Source organism: Monodon monoceros, unplaced genomic scaffold, assembly GCF_005190385.1.
Source record: "Monodon monoceros isolate NGI ecotype Baffin Bay Population unplaced genomic scaffold, NGI_Narwhal_1 Super_Scaffold_7, whole genome shotgun sequence".
Classification (NCBI taxonomy): domain Eukaryota; kingdom Metazoa; phylum Chordata; class Mammalia; order Artiodactyla; family Monodontidae; genus Monodon; species Monodon monoceros.
Genome location: NW_021703784.1, coordinates 93,820,234 through 93,844,127, shown reverse-complemented (window position 1 = coordinate 93,844,127; position 23,894 = coordinate 93,820,234). Strand labels below are relative to the sequence as shown.

Genomic DNA, 23,894 nt, shown 5'->3' with positions numbered 1-23,894 from the left:
GCCGAAAGCTTTTAAAGATGAGAATGTTTCTGTTGTTTGTAATGCCCAAGTCGTAGTATTTATCATGTTGGGATGGGAAATAAGTATCAATTTTCATTTTTGTCCAAAGCTGATAAAGTTTGTTACCCTCCCACACGCTTCATATTTACTTCCTCCTCTTTGATTCCCTAGGACTCTCTTGGCCTCCACCCATGTAAACCATAATATCTATATCACGGAGGTGAAGACAGGCAAGTGTGTTCACTCTCTGATTGGACACCGCCGCACTCCATGGTGTGTCACTTTTCATCCCACCATCTCAGGCCTTATTGCTTCTGGCTGCCTAGATGGGGAGGTTAGGATTTGGGATTTACACGTAAGTGTTTCCTTTTCTTTGGTATTCTAAATGCAGAGACTTGTTTACCCTTGGTTTCTTAACTCTGGAGGAGAGACTAGCCAGATTCTTAGGACTATATCTGAGTACTTACTCAGTAATCATTGCCTACTTACTGATAGGGAGTCTAGCCGACAGCCCTCCGTTCTAAGATGAACACCCTATTTAACTGTCTGCCCATTGTGACATAGTACAGGACACTCTAAGACGTCTTCAGGATGGATTTCTCTTGTTTTAGATCAAGGATTGTACTGTATTCTGATCATGCTCCTTGTCCTGGTGACTGGCTAGTGGGTTGTTGTGCACCATGTCATGCACCAAGCTTGAGTTTTCACAGGCTACAGAAACAGGAGCTGTGCGGGTGCTCATTGCTTATGGATTGTAAATGACAAAACTGAGCTGACAGTAATGTTTTTCTGATAAAGTTGTGACAATGCCAGATCACTGGTTTTGTACGTCCTTTTCAGAGGACATACTTAAAGTGGGCCCTACAAGTAGTCGTTTTATGTTAAATGGACCCTTTTTTTTTTTTTTTTTTTGAAATTGACATCTCAGTCTGCTGGCAGCTTGTAACCTAAGAATGTCTGGGATTTGTTCATTCATAGGGTGGCAGTGAAAGCTGGTTCACAGATAGCAACAATGCCATTGCCTCCCTGGCTTTCCACCCTACGGCTCAGCTCCTGCTGATTGCTACTGCCAATGAGATCCACTTCTGGGATTGGAGTCGACGGGAGCCCTTTGCCGTGGTGAAGACAGCTAGTGAGATGGAACGGGTCCGGTGAGTGCTCTGCCCACCAGCAATGTCTGGCGTAGGATTAACATGGCAGAGAGCATTCACCCGTGCTTTCACCTCAGGAGACAGATTATTATCTCCGTATTATCCCTGCTCAGGGCAGGGTGTTATCCCTATGGCTCTTCCTACTTTTTAAGCATCTGGCTAATCAGCTAGGAAGCAGTTCATATTGTTCATTTCAGCTGTTCCATATTGGCCTCATCTTCTGATCTCTGTAGACTATGGCTGTTAGAATCTTTTTTAGGTTCAAAGCTATCTGGTTTGGTATAAAGCCTTTTTTTTTTTTTTTTAATAATCCTGAAAGGTATTCAGGTGGTGGGTAGCTTGGTGGCTAAGTTGCTCATCCCTGGTTTTCTGGAAATGGAAAGTGGAGGTGTAGATATGTATCCAATCTGCTAGTAGATATTTACATATTTAGCCTTCAAAATCAGCGCACATATTGCCTGAATTATAGTCGATGCATTGTTTTCCTTTGGTCCTTTTGGTATCGCAGTTGGATATTAGCTAATTTTCTAGCCTCAGCTATGTCACTTGATGCTGAGACTGTTCCTTGTCACCAGCACTCATGCTTCTTGCCAGTGTAGCTGCTGTGTGAGGGGAGACCTGAACCTGTGGCAGAGTATGGGAGCATTCTCTGCTTTACTATTATGATGGGCTCTTAGACATGAGCAGCTGTGTGCTTAATGTAGCTAGCTGCTTCCTGGGATGGAAGCCCAGGTGTTTTTTGAAATTATTTTTGCGATACGTATTCCCTTATTCTGGCAAGTGTGAGGACGTAAGAAGAAGTATTGAGCTTTATTACTTTAATCTGTTTGAAAGTTTTGGAAGTCTGTAGCATTAAGTGGATACCTTGGTGATCCCACAATTGTCAGTAATGATTTCCAGACGTTTTCTCACAGGTTTCCTCTTCTTGGTTAACATAATTTCTCTCTCTGTGTCTCTGTCCCTTTCTTCTGTGCTTTCAGTCTGGTGAGATTTGATCCTCTTGGACACTACTTACTCACAGCAATTGTTAACCCCTCTAATCAGCAGGTAAGTTAGTCAGCAGTTTCAACTCTGTCTAAACTGTGGGTTATTTTCTCAACTAGTGCTCTAATTCTGATTATATTGGACTTCAATTTTCAATGTCCAAGTGTTTCTTTCCAGTCAAGATTCAAAACTAGCTTCAGACTGTATTCAAAGTTATAGCCGTATCGTGACAGGGGAGTCCATTCTGAAACCCCTGAGTGATCGTCCCAGTAGAAGTAACCAGGCCGTGTTGGATAACTTGTCATTCATGTGCCTCTGGCTGGTTGACATTTTGCTTCCCCTTACTGCCTCCATGTCATGGAAATGCCTTTTGTAACAGAGTTGGTTTGCCAGCTGTACTCGTTCAGAAGTGTTGCTAATTGGAAGTGAATAATTTAATACCATATGATGATTCTGAATCTGGAACCAGTTAGTTCTCAGTACTTCAAGGATGGAGTTGTTGCCTCTCTAGAAAGGTTTTCCTTGGATGATTATCAGTAGTTTTTCTTGATTTACCAGCAAGTTCTACCTAACTACCTGGCTCTGCCCCCGCCCCACCTTGGTCCACGTTGCAGGGTGATGACGAACCAGAGATCCCCATAGACGGAACAGAATTATCGCATTACCGTCAGCGTGCCCTCCTGCAGTCACAGCCAGTGCGCCGGACGCCTCTCCTCCACAATTTCCTGCACATGCTGTCCTCCCGCTCCTCTGGCATCCAGGTGGGAGAGCAAAGCACAGTGCAAGATTCTGCCACCCCCTCACCCCCACCGCCTCCCCCTCAGCCCTCCACGGAGCGTCCCAGGACTTCCGCTTACATCCGGCTCCGACAGCGGGTCAGTTACCCCACAGCCGAGTGCTGCCAGCACCTTGGGATCCTGTGCCTTTGCAGCCGCTGCTCTGGCACTCGAGTTCCTTCCCTCTTGCCACACCAGGACAGTGTACCCCCTGCTCCTGCCAGGGCTACTACCCCTTCCTTTTCTTTTGTACAGACCGAGCCCTTCCATCCCCCGGAGCAGGCCTCATCAGCGCAGCAGGACCAGGGCCTCCTGAACCGGCCGTCTGCCTTCAGTACAGTCCAGAGCAGCACTGCCGGCAACACGCTCCGCAACCTCAGTCTGGGTCCCACCCGTCGCTCTTTGGGAGGTCCTCTATCTAGCCACCCTTCTAGGTATCACCGAGAAATCGCTCCCGGGCTGACAGGATCTGAGTGGACCCGGACAGTGCTCAGTCTGAACTCCCGCTCTGAGGCGGAATCCATGCCCCCGCCCAGGACCAGTGCCTCTTCGGTGAGTTTGCTGTCTGTGCTGAGACAGCAGGAAGGTGGCTCTCAAGCATCTGTGTACACTTCAGCCACAGAAGGGAGGGGTTTTCCAGCTTCAGGGTTGGCAGCTGAGTCAGATGGAGGGAATGGCTCCAGCCAAAACAACTCGGGCAGCATTCGCCATGAGCTTCAATGTGACCTGAGACGCTTCTTTTTGGAGTATGACCGGCTTCAGGAGCTGGACCAGAGCCTGAGTGGGGAAGCGCCCCAGGCCCAACAGGCCCAGGAAATGCTCAACAATAACATTGAATCTGAGAGGCCAGGCCCCTCCCACCAGCCCACCCCGCACAGCAGCGAGAACAACTCCAACCTGTCCCGTGGCCACCTGAACCGCTGCCGCGCTTGCCACAATCTCCTGACCTTCAACAACGATACCCTGCGCTGGGAAAGAAGTGCACCTAACTACTCCTCTGGTGAAGCCAGCTCCTCCTGGCAGGTCCCCAGTACCTTTGAGGGCATGCCCTCGAGTGGCAGCCAGTTGCCACCTCTCGAGCGGACTGAGGGCCAAACGCCGAGCTCCAGCAGGCTGGAGTTGAGCAGCTCTGCTAGCCCACAGGAGGAGAGGACTGTGGGGGTGGCCTTCAACCAGGAGACAGGCCACTGGGAACGAATTTACACCCAGTCCAGCAGATCTGGAACTGTGTCGCAGGAGGCCTTACATCAGGATATGGCTGAGGAAAGCTCCGAGGAAGATTCACTCAGGAGGTGAGCAGATACTTTCCTGTCTTCTCCTGTATCCCTTACTTTCCTCCTGATATCTCTTCCTTCAGTCCTGTGGGTGTTGTGGCTGGATCTGGAGTGTCTGGGATCCATGCATCATGCATCTGGTTCTGATTTCCCTAGCTTCCATTGCATCTTCTTGGAAAATCTTGCTGTGGTGGCGGAAAGAGGATAAGGCCTGGCAGTATGAGCCAGGTGACTCGGCTTGCTCCTTTTCTGGCTAAGCTCATGTGATGTTTAGCCTTGGAGGAGAGTTGTAGATGAGGTTAGAGAGGCATGAGGAGGTAAAACCGTTGACTTCCTCTTCTCTGCTTTTTGGCCTTCTCCAAGGATTGTATGTGCAGGACTGGTTATTGTGAAACAACAAAATGTCCCAGAGAGACTAGGAAAAAGTAGTAAAAGAGAACCCTGCTTAGGACAGATTAGTGTATTGGCTCTTTGATTGTGTTTCTTTGGACAAATTCTGAAACCATATCTTTTGGAACATTGCAACTTGACAAAAGGAAAAGAAAATAGTACGTATATATGTCAAGAAAAAGTTTTTTTTTTTTTTAGCGATATATATTTTTTGGACAGCAAGTTAGTTGCTTAGTTAAGATTCTTTGAGTAGATCTTCCAGATGGACATTCACCTCGAGGTGGAGAAGAAGAAATTCATAGAAGGAAGGCCTCTCCATACTTGGATTGGCATCCCAGGCAACTCTTTCATGGAAGAAACAGAGTGGGTGTAGTTGATCGCCCACCACATGTTCCGTGTATGGCTGTGTGCGCATCTATCTTGATTTATTAGGGACTTCTTTCTGTAATTCTGTAAAGGTCAAATCTAGCATAATCACCAACTCCCAGAATATGCTTGTTGGATCCAAACAGCATATTGCTGTGCATTACATCCTCTGTTGAAGCATCTGAAGTTTCTCTGACATAAGCTTCTAGCAAGGGTGGGAATATGGATTGTGCACATAATGTACTTGTTATTTTGGGAGAATGCTTTAGAGAGTTACCCAGTTAATAAGTATTTGTTGAATTATATATTTTTTCTAGCACTGTGCTAGGCACTGTCAGGAGTACAAAAGCAGTATAATACCTGGTCTTTACCCACTGGCAGTATACAGTGTTGTTGTAGAGGCAAGACTTATTTACATGTAATTACATAAAAAATGTAAATGAGCCGAATGCTTCATTGTATGGTACTGAGATTAAATGTAGTCTAATTTCAGAGAAAGGGAAGGATCATCAAAGAAGGCTTTACAAGAATAAGTCTTGAAAGATGGGTAGGATTTGGAAAGGGAAAGACCTTTTTATTTTGAGGATATAGCACATGCTAAGGGAGGAAAGGGCATGATGAATTCAGGATAAGAAGAAGTTACTTAAGGGCAGTTAGTAACGTGAACACAGGGAGACTTGGTCAGATATGAAAGAGAGATGAGGTAGCTTAGATTGTTACTCTGCCCGTTTGATTGAGGCCAGTTCTGGATTAACATCTAAATTGCCAGCTTTGGAATACTTTGCCTTGCATAATGACCCATATCAGGAGCCTGAGATTCTGTTCTTCCTTTTTGTCAAGAGAGGTGAGACAGTAGCAAGCATAGTGCCTGACATATAGTAGGCATTCAAAAAGTTTATTAAAGGTAGCCATAAAGGACTGTCTACAGTTATTGCTCTAAAAGCCTACCAGTGCCTGTTTCACTAGCATCAGTGGGTTTGTGGTCAGCCTCTCTGTCCGTTCTGTTCTAGCAGGACCTCTTCATGTGTTGCTGTTCTGAGAAATACCTGAGTTGTTTATTTTTTTTTTTTTGCGGTACGCGGGCCTCTCACTGTTGTGGCCTCTCCCGTTGCGGAGCACAGGCTCTGGACGCGCAGGCTCAGCGGCCATGGCTCACGGGCCCAGCAGCTCCGCGGCATGTGGGATCCTCCCGGACCGGAGCACGAACCCGTGTCCCCTGCATCGGCAGGCGGACTCTCAACCACTGCGCCACCAGGGAAGCCCTACCTGAGTTGTTTAAAACAAACTCTGTTGTTTGATAATAATTAGAGATACCAATTACTGAGAGCCTACTACTGTGTTCTAGCTTTGCATTAATTATTTCTAATTTCCACAGTAACTCTGTGCAATGCAGGTATGAAATTTCCCATCTTCCAGTTGAGGAAAGAGTGGCTCAGAGAAGTCAAGTTTCTTGTTAAAGGTCACACAGTAGGTTGCTGAGTGGGGATTTGAACTCCAGTGTGCATGACTAAAGATTTTTTAGGCTGCCCTCCATGGTGTGTGTTTTTTTAATTAATTAATTAATTAATTAATTAATTTATGGCTGCGTTGGGTCTTTGTTGCTGCATGTGGGCTTTCTCTAGTTGAGGCGAGCGGGGGCTACGCTTCGTTGCGGTGCGCGGGCTTCTCATTTTGGTGGCTTCTCTTGTTGCAGAGCACGGACTAGGTGCGTGGGCTTCAGTAATTGTGGCATGCGGGCTCAGTAGTTGTGGCTCACGGGCTTAGTTGCTCTGTGGCATGTGGGATCTTCCTGGACAGGGCTTGAACCTGTGTCCCCTGCATTGGCAGGTGGATTCTTTTCTTTTTTTGCGGTACGCGGGCCTCTCACTGTTGTGGCCTCTTCCGTTGCGGAGCACCGGACGCGCAGGCTCAGCGGCCGTGGCTCATGGGCCCAGCCACTCTGCGGCATGTGGGATCTTCCCGGACCGGGGCACGAACCCGTGTTCCCTGCATTGGCAGGTGGACTCTCAACCACTGGGCCACCAGGGAAGCCCCTGGCAGGTGGATTCTTAACCACTGCGCCACCAGGGAAGTCCCCATGGTGTATTTCTTAAAGTGATAATCTCATTTTTAGGTGAACCATTTTTATGTTTTTCTTTTCTTTTAACTTTTTGTTATGGAAATCTTCAAACATATAAAAATTAAAAGAAAAGTAGTATAAATGAACTCCCATATACCTATCACCTGGCTTCAGAAATTTTCAACACTCGTCTGTATCCCTTATCCACTCCCAGCCACCCAGACATCATATAATTTTGTCTGAAAATACTCTAGTATGTTTCTCTAGAGCAATTCTGTCTAATAAAATGTTCTATATCTGTGCCATATAGTATAGTAGCTACCAGCCGCATGTGGCTATTGAGCATTTGAAATGTGGCTAGTGTGATCTGAGAAACTACATTTAAATTTTAACTAATTTAAATGTAGATAGCCACATGTGACTAATATATTAATAGTCACTTCTTAATAAAGTGGGCCATTTAAAACCCAGAAACTATTAAGGATGTATCAGAATTTTTTTTAGGCAAAAAGTAGTATGTGCTTGTGGTTTAAATAAAAAAGTTCAAGCATTTAGAAATGTTATGTTGTAGAAAATGAAGTCCCTTGTCATCTTGCTGTAAACAATTTTATATGTATATGTATATATATATACACAGACACACACACACGCTTTTTAAATTTTAAAATATACAAATGCACAGTTCTCATTGTAAAATAGTATATTAATCCAGTGGTTACATTATTTATGGAGTTGCTTTTCAAATGAACTTGAATGAGGTGTACCACGAGGGTTTACAGCCTATCAAAAATGAGGTATCTTGTAAAATATTCTAAGTGCACACCCATTAAAGAAGGGCCACCACTTCCTCATAAACTGAGGGGCTGCATTCTGGTATAAATCACTAATATATACTTGTGTTAATTGGCATCTTCTACCACCTTCTGAAGGTCCAGTGTTCTCTGGCTGATGAGCGGCCTTGCTTGGATTTCCCCAGCAGGTGTCACTGTTGGGCTAGGCTGGCAGGGAAGAGGTGTCCTTACTGTGTGTGTGCACGTCTACTTGAAGGGAGGGGGTTTATTCTTCAGCCATGTAGTAGGAGATGGACTAAGGAGGCATGTTTTGATCCTTGGTGTTGCTGATATAATCTATAGTGTTTTCAGATAGTGAGAATATGAAGCAAAAGTGTGTATTTCAGTGTAGCTCTATGTTGCTGAACAGTGATGCACGGTTTATCTCCTTTTGCCTCTGGGCAGTGGAAGGTGACTGTCTCTATATAGTCTGACTCCAGGTTACAGTTTATAACTTGGATGGCAGACCCTTTGCTTCACCATGAGAAGCTTCTTTTGGGGTCTGATAGCCCAGGACTTAGCAGGAGAAGATGAGGGTGTTGGGGCTTCTTGCAACAGGGTCCCTGTGGCCGTGAAAGGCTTGTATTAGGGAAAAAAAGAAAATTATTTAAATGGCGTCTTGAAACTGGAGAAAACCTAGAGTTTATTTAGTCCAGTGTCTGTATGTCTGCCTGTCTCTGTCTCTTTCTAATTGATGAGAAAACTTAGAAGCAGAGAGGGGAAGTGACCTCCCACTGCTATGGCCTCTCCCGTTGCGGAGCACAGGCTCCGGACGCGCAGGCTCAGCGGCCATGGCTCATGGGCCCAGCCGCTCCGCGGCATGTGGGATCCTCCCGGACCGGGGCACGAACCCGTGTCCCCTGCATCGGCAGGCAGACTCTCAACCACTGCGCCCCCAGGGAAGCCCGGAAGTGACTTTAAAGAGGTGCTTGTAGCAAAGATGGGAGTCAAACTTCTGGGTCCTAAAGAGGGTGCTCTTTCGTCCTCTTCATTTGAAATTAGTGCTTTCACACATCAGTTTTCTCTGTCAAAACTTCTAGGGGCTTCCCTGGTGGCGCAGTGGTTGAGAGTCCGCCTGCCGATGCAGGGGACACGGGTTCGTGCTCCGGTCCGGGAAGATCTGACATGCCGCGGAGCAGCTGGGCCTGTGAGCCATGGCCGCTGAGCCTGCGCGTCCGGAGCCTGTGCTCCGCAACGGGAGAGGCCACAACAGTGAGAGGCCCACATACCACAAAAAAAAGAAAAAAAAAAAAAGAGTAAGGGAAGCGTGGGGGAAGATAAACCCAGGCCTTAAAGGAGCGTGGTTCTTGTTATAACCCTGGGAATTGGGCTGGTGAAATAATTACTCTGATTGATCGATTCATTCATTCATAGGTTGACAAATATTTACTAAGTACCTACTGTGTACCATATACTATTTAAGTACCAGCAAGAAGTCTCTTATTCTAATGAGAGAAAGAAAATAAACACATAAATAAAATATCTAGTATGCCAGATGATGTTAAATTCTATGAAGAAAAATATTTGAAAATGTAGGTGTTTCTGGGGTGGAAGTTTGTAGTGTTAAATAGGGTCATCAGAGGAAGTCTGGTAAGGTGACATTGGAGCAGACACCTCTTCCTTCCTTCAAGCAAGTAAGGGAGTAAACTCTGTATACTTTGGGGGCAAGGGCATTCTAGGCAGAGAAGGGCAAATGCAAAATCCCTGAAACGCTTGGCTGGAGCACAGTGAAGGGTGGAGTGATAGAAGATGAAGTTAGAGAGGTAATGGGGACCAGATTATGCAGGCCTTCTAAGATATTTAAGGCATTTTACATCTTACTCTGAGTGATTTGGGAAGCCTTGGGAAGTGGAGTAGCATGATCTTATATTTTAAAAGGATCATGTGGCTGCTGATTGACAATAGACTGAAGAGGCTCTGCTAAATAGGGTAAATTAAAGTTAGGCCAACATCACACACTTTTAGATTAATTTGTGTCTTGATTCTGTGGTGAAAACCAGAAGGCGGGAGTCAATGATTGTGTCAGAATTAGAAGGGCCTTAAATGTTTGGATGAAGACTTGCCAAATAAATAAAGAAATAAAGCCTCTTGGCAGGCGTATTATCTGCAACAAAGCCACCCCCATCCCCCAAGCATGACAGCATGTTATTGAAACTGTGAGGAAGGGAGAGCCTGAAAAATTTGTAGTCAGCAGGGTATCATAAATGGAATTTTGAGATGCCTGTTTTGTCTGCTTACAAAACAAATACAAAGTCATTTGTAAAAATTCAAACATAGAAATGTGTGATTTATCTATCTATAGTGAATGTCCTCTGCAGTGCTAACCACTGTTAGCAATTTGTGTGTTAACTTAAGAATTTTTTCTCTGCAAATGAAAGCACTTTTTTTTATTTATAAAAATGGGATCATACTAAATCTACTCTTCCACTGTTTACATATTTCACTTAATATGTCATGGACATTTTTCCATGTTGATGTGTATAGATCTGCTACATTCTTTTTAACAATGGCATCGTATTCCACAATTGGATGCACCATGATTAAACAAGTCCTCTGTTGACAGAATCTGTATTGTTTCTGGGTTTTGCGTGCAGAAACAATGCTGTAGCATCTTTGTGTACTTGTGCAGGTGTCTCTAGAGGAGGATGAATTTTCAGAACTACAATTGCTGGGGCTGAAGAGTGTGAACATTGTTAATGGTAAAAATTAATTGTATTCATTATTACTAATTTAAAACGTATAAAATGATATTTTCTATTTTAGTGAGCATAATTTTATAGATATTCATAATTTCATAGATTAGGACTCCTAATCCTGTGTTTTTTCCCCTCCCATAAGGTCTTACGTTTCTTAGTTGTAAATCCTACCACCAGGTTTTTCAGGAATCTGATCCTCAAGGTTGAGAAGGACTTCTAACATATGCCACCTGGAGGTGTTCATGTACTTTTCTTGTCCAGTAGCCTTGTATGAGGGAGACTTGGTTCCATCTTTGACACTCACTTACTGGCTTTGGGCCACCTAGTCTTCCTGGCCTTGTTAAATGATTGAGAGAGTCCAGATATTTCTTGCCCCATCATAAGGCAGTAACATTTAGATATTTAAGTTATTTGTTTTCGGGGATAGTTAGAAAACCCACTTCTCTCTTTGGCAATATGAGGGTGAGGGTAGAGTAGAAGAGAGGGTACCTGGTAATCTTTTTCCCCTTCTCTGCTCATCTGCCCAACTAAGTCACTCTGTATTTGAGCCTCTGAATTCTGAGTGTGATCCCTGGTTGTATCCTCTGTTTCAGTGACTAGGACTTCTTCTGTGAAGGGCAAGTTTGTAAACATTTTAGGCTTTGTGTAGGCCATATGGTCTCTGTTGCAAATACTGAACTTTGCCATTGTAGCACGAAAGTAGCCATAGACAATAGGTAAGTGAATAAGTATGGCTGTGTGCCAATAAACTTTACTTACGGACACAAATGTGATTTTTACATAATTTTCACGTGTCGTGAAATATTCTTCTTTTGATGTTTTTCAGCTATTTAAAAATATAAAAACCATTCTTAGCACATGGGCTATACAAAAACAGGCAGTAGGCCAGATTTGGCCTACAGACCATGGTTTGCCAATCCCTGCTTTATGTGAATATGGCTTGGAATGGAAGAGAGTTGGGTGTTATAGTAATAAAAGGCATTATGATAAGGAGGGCCCTGGAAGAGGTAGGGATGGGACCCCTGCACTTGTCTCTCTCTGTACTTTGGACTAGATGTCCTGAGTATTGGCTCTTGTAAGATTCTTTGACGGTTAGGAGCAGGCTTACGCACCTGAAGAGTTTCTTGTTTCCTCTGCTTTCTGCCCTGAAGCAAGGTTTTCTAACCTTGCTATATATCTGTCTTGGGAATTGTTTGCAAGTGAGGAGGCTTGCCCTGGTGTTAGGGAGGGTGTGAGCCTCCAGGTCCTCCAGGCTGTATGCTTGACAGGCAGCCCTTCCCCCACTGCAGGTCAAATTAACACCTGTTGGGCAGATCTAAATTATCCCCCATCATCCCTCTGTCTGGGGCTGAATGGTTTAGAGCAGGCTGTGTGCTTTGTATACACACTGAGAACTTGAAAATATGTAATCGCTTCTGTCAGCTCAGAGTGTTGGAGTGCCACGGGGACTTCAGTGGGATCTATGTGTACTGCAAATATATTTGGAGCAATTTCCCGTGTACTCATTTTCCCCCCTTCAGATCCCCTTCTCTACTGTAATCTGTTCAGAGTAGTGCTCTAAAGGATGTGTTGGAGGTTTTGCTAAGACATTAACACCAGGTGTACGGGGTTTTGTTTGCATAATATATTTTGCTTATTGTAATGGGTCCCAGCCCGTTAGAGCTGTGCAGGTAGCTTCTCCTCCTCCTCTAGGATTTCTTATATATTTATGGGGAGGAGGAGGATCCAGTACATCATCTGCTCCTTCTTGGAAGCACTCCTGACAATGTGTTCACATGAGCAAATTTGGCTTTAGCAGGTGGGCCTGTTATATTAGCCCAGAGATTGCAAAATAACCTTCAGGTACATTTGTTTGGCCCTCACGATGTCACTAAAAATTTCAGGTTTTTTCTACATAAATCCAGATTTCTGGATTCTCTTGAAAAAAAAATTAGATCTGGCTTACATTCCCACATAATAACAATCAGCAGGAGTTGAGTAGTTGTTGCCCCTTTAGTCAAGGTGTGGACTTTCTTTGTGCCTTAGTCTGCACTGGGCTGACTTCATCCATTTACGTTTCCTGCTTAATTCCAATTTTGTGTTGGTTACCACTGCATTCATTAGCTCAAGAAGGTCTTCTTAAGTTCCCTACCCCTTGTCTCCACCAGGGGGAGGCACTGGACATGGCAGTACTCTCTCCTCTACCCCACCCATCCTGCCTAATTCACACATAAAGGGCTCCCCTGCTGGCAGTAGGCTGACATGCTCACAGCCCCCTCGCCTGAAAAGCTGCCTGACTTTTTAATAGCAACATTTAATAAACTCCTCCTTTGTTTCCAAAGAGGGAAGGTGGGGGTGCCAAGCTTGTTTGCTGGCTGGGGCACCATTTAGTGAGCAGACCTCTGTCATGTCAGGTTATGCAGTATGAAAGTAACCTTAACCTTCCTTTCATGATGAACTATGTGAAATCTTGGACAAGAATGTCTGCGCCTCTCCCTGTGAGCAGAGTGCCTTGGACAGAGGGATGGGTTTCCGTGAGAAGGCCGAGTGATTTGGATGTCACCCGCCAGAAAATTAAAATCAAGTTAGAGCAAGAGTAGAAACTTGTAATAATAAAGGAATCAAAGGCTGAAAGTATGACCTTGTCATAGAAGGAGAATTGCAGCTTGTTAATAACATTGTGCTCTTTTCCTTTGCTGCATCAGAGAGTATGAGTTTGAATCTTTTTGCCTCTTTTCCTTTTTTCCTCCCCTACACATGTTCATATACGTTTCTCAATTTTCCTCTATCTCCCTGTTGTCTCCTTGGATCACTTCACCTCAGCAAGGTGGCTTTTATCTTTTGCTTTCTTTGTTCTGGTGGCAAATGTAACCTATTTTGGGGGTCTTTTTTCTTACTGTGATAAAAAAACATAAATTTACCCTCTTAAATTTTAAATGTACAGTGTTGTTAAGTCTATGCACATAGTTGTATAGCAGATCTGTAGAACTTTTTCTCCCTGCAAGAGTGAAATGCTCATTGAACAATTCTCATTTCCCCGTCCTGCCATCCCCTGGCAACCATGATTCAGTTTTGTTTTTCTGTGAGTTTGATTGCTTTAGATCCTCATATAAGTGGAATCATGCAGTATTTGTCTTTTGGTGATTGGCTTATTTCACTAAGCGTAATGTCCTCAAGGTTCATCCATGCTGTAGCATATGACAGGATTTTCTCCTTTTTAAATGCTGAATAATATTCAGTTGTGTATATATACCACATTTTTTTTATCCATTCATCTGTGGATGGACCTTTAGGTTGCTTCCACATCCTGGCTACGTGAATAATTCTGTAATGAACATGGGTGTTCAAATATCTCTTTAAGATTCTGTTTTCAATTCCCTTGGATATATACTAAGAAGTAGTATGGCTGGGTCATACAGTAGTTATATTTTTAATTTTTTGAGGAACTTTTATACTGCTTGTCATAGCAGCTGCACCATTTTACAGTTCTACCAACAGTGCACAAGGGTTCCAATTTCTCCACATCCTTGCCAACATTGTTATTTTCTGTTTGGGTTTTTTTTTGTTTTTGGAGATTGGCATCTTAGCATGCATGAGATAATATGTCATTGTGGTTTATTTGCATTTCCCTGATGATAAGTGATGTTGAGCATCTTTTCATATGTTTGTTGGCCATTTGTATATATTCTTTGGATAACTGTCTATTCAAGTCCTTTGCCCATGTTTTAATTGGGTTTTTGGTTGTTATTATTAAATTGTAGGAGTTCTTTATATATTCTGGCTATTAACCCCTTATCTGATAAATAACTTACAAACATTTTGTCCTATTCTGTAGATTGCCTTTTTATTCTGTTGTTTCCTTTGCTTAAGTTTTAAAAGTTTGATGCAGTCCCAGTTGTCTATTTTTGTTTTTGTTACCCGTGGGACTTTTTTGTGTGTAGTATCTAAGAAATCATTACCTATTCCAATGTTATAAAACTTTTCCCCTATATTTTCTTCTGTGAGTTTTATAGTTTCAGGTCATATGTTTAGATTTTTAATCCATTTTGAGTTAATTTTTATCTGTGGCATAAGATAATGGACAATCTTCATTATTTTGCATGTGGATAGCCAGTTTTCCCAGTACTATTTGTTGGGAAGACTGTCCTGCCCTCATTGTGTAGTCTTGGCACCCTTGTCAAATATCATTTGCCCATACACACAAGGGTTTATATCTGGGCTCTCTATTCTGTTCCATTGGTCTATATGTTTGTCCTTATGCCAGTACCATACTGTTTTAATTGCTATAGCTTTGTAATATGTTTTGAAACCAGGACAGGTTAGGCCTCCAGCTTGGTTCCTCTTTCACAAGATTGTTTGGCTATCCAGAGCTCTTTTTTAGATTCTGTATGAATTTTGGGATTTTTTTTTTCTCTTTCTGCAAAAAAAAAAGGAAATAAAGGAAAAAAATGCCATTGGGATTTTGATGGGGATTGCATTGAATCTGTAGATTGCTTTGGGTATTATGGACATTTTAACAATGTTAAGTCTTCCAATCCATGAACATGGGATGTCTTTCTTTTTATTTGTGTCGTTAATTTTTTTCAGCAGTGTTTTATAGTTTTCAGTGTACAAACCTTCCACCTCTTTGTTTAAATTTATTCCTAAGTATTTTATTCTTTTTGACACTGTTGTAAGTAGGATTGTTTTCTTAATTTTCTTTTTAGCAGATGTAACCCTTTTAAAACTAAGACAAGAAAGAACTCTTCTTCTTTTTTTTTTTTTTTTTTTTTAACTTTAGTGTTTTCCCAGAAGTCTAGCACTCTTTCTTTTCTGCATGCTTTTCTGATTCCTTTTTATGCTTGTCTCTTTTGAGTTCTCAAAATTGAGGCAGAAGCTGGGCTGGTCATTTTCTGTTAGCTCCTTGAAGGCAAAGGACCATTGCAGTAATGGTCATCCTAACAGAGTTACTGAATTTTTTTAAAAAATTTAAATTTAATTTAATTTTAAAAATTTATTTATTTTATTTATTTTTGGCTGTGTTGGGTCTTTGTTGCTGCGCGCGGGCTTTCTCTAGTTGCAGCGAGTGGGGGCTACTCTTTGTTGCGGTGCGTGGACTTCTCATTGCAGTGGCTTCTCTTGTTGCCGAGCACGGGTTCTAGGCATGCGGGCTTTAGTAGTTGTGGCACGTGGGCTCAGTAGTTGTGGCTCGCAGGCTCTAGAGCTCAGGCTCAGTAGTTGTGGCACATGGGCTTAGTTGCTCTGCGGCATGTGGGATCTTCCTGGACCAGGGCTTGAACCCATGTCCCCTGCATTGGCAGGTGGATTCTTAACCACTGCACCACCAGGGAAGCCCCCAATTTTTTTTGTTAATTGAAGTATAGTTCATTTACAAAGAGTTGATGAATTTATAGTCCCTCCTAGAGCAACTAAATTTGGCAGCTGTGTTAGATGGTACTATTTTGGATGGGGTAAGTTATATGTGAGAGAGAGAGAGAGACAGAAGGAGAGAGAGAGGTGTAGATACATCAGAATGTGTTTGTCGTGCGATCTTTGGCCAGTGGTTCTCAAAGTGTGGTCTTCAGACCAGGAACATCAGCATCTCCTGCTGATGTGAGAAAGGCGAGTTTCTGGGCTCATTCCAGACCTACTGAATCAGAAACTTGGGGTGGGAGGTGTGCAGTCTGCGTTTTTAACAAGCTCTCCAGATGATTTTGATATGCACTAAGTTAGAGAATACTGTTTTAGACCACCCAGGAACTCTTAACATCGCAACCACCACCTCCTCCCTAAATCTCTGAAGTGTACTAAAATTCCTTTGCATCATCCATCACCTTTATTTTTCCTTTTGCTCCTGTCCCATGTGTGATGCAGTGTTACTTTAACTCTCATAGTCTCCTTAGGTTCCCCCTCTTTTCTTGTAATGTATTCTAATAGAAGGATTTGGATTTGAGCAACTTAGGATTCAAATTCTGGCCCGATTGTGTGACCCTGGGCAGATTAAATATCCTCTCTGAACTTCAGTTATAAAATCGTTGTTATGCAGGTTAAATGAGTTAAGCATCAGTTGCTTTTACATGTTCAGATGCTCAAGAAATGCCAGCTCTTTTCTCTCTTTCTCCATTATTACTCTGCTCAAAAAACAAACAAACAAAAAACCCAAAAAGCAAACAAAAACTTTTTTTGCCATGACACATTCCCTACAGGTCATTTTCTTTTGTATCTGTTAGTACCGTGTTTTTTTTTTTTTTTTGGACTTAAGTCTTCATGATCTATGAAATCTCACCATGTAAAATTGGAGTAAACCAAGTACATAAAAATGTGAGGTGCTGTATAAAGGAAAGGGTAAGGAACAGCTATTGTGATAGGGCTAGTGCCAGTTACTCCCCTTAGTCACTTGCAGCAGACGCAATGAGATTCTATTTTAGAAAGTGTAGTGATACAGAAAGTAGTTTGGCCCATAGCAAGGGAATGGGATATTATCTTCATTTTTCCTGCACTCTACTATAATGATCTGTGCAAAAGAAACTATTTGCCTCTTGATAAGAGAGGGAGTACAAATAGCCTTAGTTTCCCCAATTCTAGGGTCACCTTCAATATTGAGAGGGAGCCGTCCAGGGCAGAAGTGTGTTTCAAAAAGAAGGAGAGCCTGATTGAGACAAGTAGAAAAGAGTAGAAAGTCTTTCTAAATTGACATTCACCCTTTTGACCAGTACCAAGACCTCATGCTTTGGACAGTGAGCAAGTTTGCACTGAGTTTTATTGTTTAAGGTCCTTTTCCAAATGTGTTGTTTGGTGTTTTGTTTTGGTAGCCGAGTTTCCCTTGTAAACTAACTTTTAATGCTGCTGTTGTAACTAGCTTGAAAGTTCTAGAAGATCAGGAACTAATTCATTCATCTGCTGATGCATAGCCAACCAAAAAACAACATTAGTGACTTAAAATAACAATTTTATTATCTTTCATTGTTCTTTGGGTAGACTGGGCTCAGTTAAGGAATTCTGCTGGTCTTGCTTGGGGTCTCTCTGGAGCCATCTGGAGGCTCATTTGGAGCAGCTAGGCCTATTAAGGGCTCCTCTCTCCATGTGGCCTCTCCAGTAGAGTAACCAGACTTTTTATGTAGTGGCTTAGCACTTCCAAAAGTGACAGTTCCAAGAGGGAGGAAGCTGTCAGTTCTCAAAAAGGCTTAATCCCAGAACTCACCAGTTTTTTTTTTTTTTTTTTTTAATTTTTCACCACGTTTTCTTGATTAAAGCAGTTAACAGGCTGGTCTAGATTCAGTGTGGGAGGAGACCACACAAGGGCAAGAATACCAAGAAGTATGATTCTTTGGAGTCCATCTTCAGATACTAGTTACTGCGGGGACCATATCTATTTTATGTACTAATATATACCCAATAATAGACACTCAATAATTATTTGTGGTTTGAATCAGTGGTTGGATGGGCCAATAGCCAGATTGGTGGATGGTTGACTAACTGCTCTTGTTGGTCTATTTGGGTGAGGCTTATGTGATTCTTAGGGCTGAGATACCCATGTCTCTGCCTTTATAGTACCAGTTCTTCTTCAACACATGTCTTTCTAGGAAACCACCTTTGTAGGCATAGTGACTTGGGTGGCTAGGTGTTCCCTGCAGGTACTTTGGGAACTGTAATCGAGGGAAGAAAAAAATAATCATTTTTTATTAGACTGTACTGGCTACTATAGTTATGTTCTTAGTTAATCGTAACAACCTTGTGAAATAGGTATTTCCCATTAAATTTGGACGCTGAGGTTAATGAACTTGCCCAAGGTCACACAGCTAATAAGTGACACAAGATGATGAGTTAAACTGCAATTTGTTTCTGAAGCTAAAGCATGGACTTACCTCATATATTAGTTATTCAGTTTCCCTTTGTTAATCTCAGACTGTTAAGATGTGTCAGAGGATTTCTCAAAAGCAGCACTATTAACGTTTCAGGCTGGATAATTCTTTATTGAGGTGGAGGAGGGGGGAGCTGTCCTATGCATCATAGGATGTTTAGCAGCATCCCTGGCCTTTACCCACTAGATGCCAGTGTACTCCCCCCACCCAGTTGCAACTACCAAAATGTATCCAGACATAGGTTTCCTGGGGGGAACCCCCTCCCATTGAAAACCATTGATAAGTTATTTCATGATTTTCTGTCCCCTGACCTTGCTATTTTTTGATATTACATTTCACAAGGAACTGGCAGTGGCTTCAAACTATCTTATTTTTATAATAGTTATAATCGTACTGCCTGGTTCTGATGCTCTTGAGTCATGCCTTTCTCTCATTGCCTCTCTTCTCTTTTGCCTTGTCTTTTTGCTTTTGTCTGATTTTGCTAAATAAAATGCAGCTGGATAAAGTGTAAGGACTTTCTACCCAGGTATCGATTCAGCAGGCATTCAGATCTCTGAGATTATAACCATTAGTGCTAGAGAAAAGAAGGCAATTTAGATCTTCTAATTATAGTGGAGTGGGGGGGGATGCATAATATTTAGGAAGCTGGAAATTAAATGGCTTCCAGGCTTCACAGAGTTAATCTTCATGGTAGTACTGATTGACATGCATGTGCAATTCTTTTGGGAAACGGGGGAGGAGAGTGGAAATTGCAGGTTTTCTCCTAATTGTAGTTTAGGTGTCATTTATGACAATTTCGTGTTGTCTAGACAGAGGGAAATGGTAGAGAAATTATTCCAGTGGAGTCAAATGCTGAGTCCAAAGGGAATCAAGAAGGTTCCTGAGGTCGGGATCAGGGTGGAAGGGCAAGTAGTATACCCCTAGAGATGAATCAGTGAAAATCAAATGTCACTAAGAGAAGCAGTTCAGAGTGAGCCCAGGATATAAGAAAAGTGATTGTACTCTGAGCTTTGGGTTAATGCAAGGGCTGACAGTGGATTGTTTGGGGGCCCAGCTGGGAGTCTCTGCCCTCTTTTCTATTTCTATAGACTCCAGAAACCTAATTGCTTGAACAGACAGCCAGGAAGGCTGCCTCTTTGCCTCTGGTTAATAAATGCCCCAGCCCACTGTGCATTCCTTTTTCCTCATTCTCTTGTTAGGCTTCATTTACTAACTTCTCTTTGCTTTTCTGATGTTGGCCCTAAGGTTTTATTTCATATTGTAGAGTATGCTGTTTGCAGTATACCAGGGTCAGTAGAACAAATGGCCCTCGTTGAGGGTTTTTAAAATTTCAGGTCAGGAATGTGAATGTGAAGAATCATCTGAGAAGAAATGTGCAAGGTTTGCTGTTATTGAAACAGTAAATGATTATATCATATATCCTTTGTAGTATTAGTAGGTCTAGAGATAGACTTTTTTGGAATTGTCTATTATTCTGAATAAAACTAGCTGAGGGGGACTTCCCTGGTGATCCAGTGGTAAAGAATCCGCCTTACAATGCAGGGGACGCGGGTTTGATCCCTGGTCAGGGAGCTAAGATCCCACAAGCCACGGGGCAACTAAGTCTGGGTGCTGCAACTACTGGGCTCGCGCACCTCAGCTAGAGAACCTGCATGCGGCAAACTACAGAGCCCACGTGCTCTGGAACCCATGCACCACAACTACAGAGCCCATGAGCCCTGGAGCCTGCACACCACAACTAGAGAAGAGAGAACCCAGACGGCACTAGAGAGAAGCCACGCGCCGTAAGTAGAGCCCTTGCGTCGCAATGAAAGATCCCGCACGCCTCAATGAAGATCCTGCATGCCACAGCTAAGAACCAATGCAGCCAAAAATAAATAAAATAAATTTTTAAAAAATTAGCTGAGAATTCAGGATTATTGAATTCTGTAAATCTCTTCTTGATTTGGGGGGAAACCAGTCAATTAGGATTCACTGCCTCTTTAAAAAAAATTTTTTTATTTTTAACATCTTTAATGGAGTATAATTGCTTTCCATTGTTGTGTTAGTTGCTGCTGTATAACAAAGTGAATCGGCTGTACATACACATATATCCCCATATCCCCTCTCTCGTGCGTCTCCCTCCCACCCTCCCTATCCCACCCCTCTAGGTGGTCACAAAGCACCGAGCTGATCTCCCTGTGCTGTGTGGCTGCTTCCCACTAGCTATCTATTTTACATTTGGTAGGGTATATATGTCAATGTCACTCTCTCACTTTGTCCTGGTTTACCCTTCCCCCTCCCCATGTCCTCAGGTCCATTCTCTACATCTGTGTCTTTATTCTTGTTCTGCCCCTAGGTTCTTCAGAACCATTTTTTTTTTTTTAGATTCCATATATATGTGTTAGCATACAGTATTTGTTTCTCTCTTTCTGACTTACTTCACCCTGTATGACAGACTCTAGTAACTTCCTCTTGATTAAAGTTCAAACTAGCATGTCATGGCTGCTGCTTGTTGGTATGTGTGCATGTGAATATCAGAACTAGCTCTGGAACTTGTTATTGGTATGATCCTACTCATCCTTTGGTGAAAAGCCACTGATCTAAATTCCTAGTTTAAAAATGTCTGTGGTCTGTGGGCAGACCTCCCAAGTCTCCCAGAGAGAAAGAATTGGAGACAGAGTAAACATGTCCATGTAGATCACCTTGGACCTTTGAGTTCAGATGCTGACAAAAGTGAGTGTTTATTATAAATGGATGTTTTATAACTATAGTGTGATATGTTGAGGATATACAGGAGCTAGGCATAGCGCCAACCAATCATTTTACAATTGTATTAAAAATAACCTATCAACTATGCTCCGATATAAAATAAAAATTAAAAAAAAAATAAATAAAAATAACCAAGTACCTAACGGTCAGCAGAGGGTCCGCTGTTCTAAGAGGGGTCTGACTGACTTTTCAGGCAAGACTTTCGTATAGCCAGATACACAGTTGCACACCCCGTATGAATTGTTTCCACCTTCTTCCCTCTTGGTGTCTCTGATTATATTGTGCTCTGATATTTTGCCATCAGTTGCTCGCTGCACAGAGACATTGAGGGATATGTTAATGTTTTGTAAGATGTTTGTCTGGTAAAAGGCTTTACTTTGAGCCCTGTGAATTGTTTATGCTGGATGATGATAAAATAAGGCTGATCCACACAACAGGCACTGTGAGCTCTTTCTGTAGCATGTCTGTTTTTTTCCTGAGGTTAGCCTTTTAGCAGTGCCACCTTGCCTTGGTCTGCCCCACAGCAGGAGCAGGAATTGCCTGCCAGTCTCTTCTGGCAACTGCATCATGTGCTGTAAGTGCACGCCTAGAACTAGGGGGCCCTGCAGAGATCAGATGAGTGCCTATCGTTGGATAACTTAAGCGATAATTGCCAGTGTGTGAAATGGGGAGGCTTGGATGCCTCTGCTTTAAAGCAGAGATGTCAATTTGGAAATCATAATAGAAGTGTCGTTGCAGAACACACAATTATTTTTTTACAAAGAATAAGGGCTTGTCATCTCCCAGCCCTGGCATGCGCCAAGGCAGAGATCTGGGGCTTGCCGAGCAAGATGCAGAAATGAAGGCAATATTGTATCCAAGTTTCTTTGGCCTCCCACCTCTTCATTCCCCTGAAAACATTGCCCTCTTTCCCCTGTGAGGTCTCTTTCGGCAATAAGCTGTCCAGGAGCATCAGTGGTAGTTTCCCAGGCAAGTAGCCAGCCTCTGACTTTATGACTTAACAAGCCTCCTAGGGAGCAGGCTGCACTGCATTTATCAGGATAACTATGTCAGCACTTTAACCTGAAGGGCTTAAGTGACGGAAGGGATGAAGAGTGATGTAAGCAGTTTCTGAAAAACTAGTTCCTTCAGGAATTTCAGTGTGAGTTTTTGGACATCTAGAAACCTTGTCTGAAAGTCACAGGGTCAGTGAGGGGCAATCAGATATGTCTTCTTGCTTATTTTTCCAAGTCTACTTAGGCCTGCTGATTTATTCACTTAGATATTTATTGGTCTCCTATTATGTGTTAATTAGGATGTGAGTTTTAATGGGGATAAAAAGATGACTTGGACCCAGTACTTGCTTTCATGTACCTTGTAGTCCAGTAGCAGAGAGAAGACGACATACTTACTAGGAACTGCAGTACAGGTGACTTGGGAGAAGGCCTTTTAAGAGAGGATTCAGATGCTACGGGGTGTGGGGGAAGAAAGGGTGAACATCTGGCTAGAGGAATCAGGTATTTGAGCTTTGAAGGAGTTTTACAGACAGAGATGGGGAAGAACTTTCCAGAAAGAAGAAATGGCCAAGCTAAAGACAGAGGTGAAACAGTGAGGGTGTGTTTAGTTTAGCTAGAGCAATAGTTCTCAAAGTGTGGCCTGGGATCCCTGAAGTCAAAACTATGTTTATAATACTGAGATGTTCTTTGTCTTTTTCACTCTCTTGCATGAGGGTTCAGTGGAGTTTTCTAGACACTACATGATGTGTAATGAGGTTATCACTCTGATGGCCAATGGAATGTGTACTTGTGTATTAAATTTTTCTCAGTTTTAATTTCAAATATAGTACATATTGATAGATAAAACCCATATAAACCAAAACTCTTTGGGGTCATTAATAATTTTTTTAAAAATTTTATTTATTTTTGGCTGCATTGGGTCTTCATTGCTGCACACAGGCTTTCTCTAGTTGCAGCGAGCGGGGGCTACTCTTTGTTGTGGTGCGTGGGCTTCTCATTGTCGTGGCTTCTCTTGTTGTGGTTGTGGAGCACAGGCGCTAGGCGCGCGGGCTTAGTAGTTGTGGCTCTTGGGCTCTAGAGCGCAGGTTCAGTAGTTGTGGCACATGGGCCTAGTTGCTGTGCAGCATGTGGGGTATTCCTGGGCCAGGGCTCGAACCCCTGTCCCCTGCATTGGCAGGTGGATTCTTAACCACTGCGCCACCAGGGAAGCCCCATCAATACTTTTTTTTTTTTTTGTGGTACTCGGGCCTCTCACTGTTGTGGCCTCTCCCGTTGCAGAGCACAGGCTCCGGACGCGCAGGCCCAGCGGCCATGGCTCACGGGCCCAGCCGCTCCGCGGCACGTGGGATCTTCCCGGACTGGGGCACGAACCCGTGTCCCCTGCATCGGCAGGCGGACTCTCAACCGCTGCACCACTAGGGAAGCCCCCCATCAATACTTTTAAAGATTGTTAAAGGAACTCTGAGGCCAAAAAGTTTGAAAATGATTGCATCAGAGCATATAGTATGTTCAGAAGGAATGAGAAATTTGGCTGCAAGGCTTTGGGTGTCAAGCTGAGGAATTTGGATTTTATTTCCTAGGTGGAAGGGAGTTATTCCTTTGGGTTTGGCTTCCCTGAACTGAGCTAGCAGATGTCACCCAGACATCAGAGCCAGACTGGGAAATTACTCTTCAGGCATGGGGCACCAGCATCTTAGCTTCTAAGAGCAACTTTCCTTATCAGTATATATAGGTCACAGTTTTAGCTATTGATTGTTTCCAGTGATTGGAGAAGGTCTGTACTTGTTTGTTGGCTGTAGTTT

At 43.0% G+C, this 23,894-nt stretch overlaps 1 protein-coding gene across 11 annotated transcripts in view; it reads left to right on the top strand.

The window, feature by feature from the left end:
- AMBRA1 (autophagy and beclin 1 regulator 1) overlaps positions 1 to 23,894 on the top strand; it is a 173,361-nt gene that overhangs the window by 30,888 nt on the left and 118,579 nt on the right. For 8 of the 11 annotated variants that reach the window (XM_029207194.1, XM_029207193.1, XM_029207195.1 and 5 more), the window contains 4 exons: positions 172 to 355; positions 979 to 1,151; positions 2,132 to 2,198; positions 2,750 to 4,203. In XM_029207194.1, coding sequence (XP_029063027.1) covers positions 172 to 355; positions 979 to 1,151; positions 2,132 to 2,198; positions 2,750 to 4,203 — 1,878 coding nt within the window. The remainder of the gene's footprint in view (positions 1 to 171; positions 356 to 978; positions 1,152 to 2,131; positions 2,199 to 2,749; positions 4,204 to 23,894) is intronic. The other 3 variants (XM_029207199.1, XM_029207201.1, XM_029207198.1) reach the window with 2 other exon arrangements.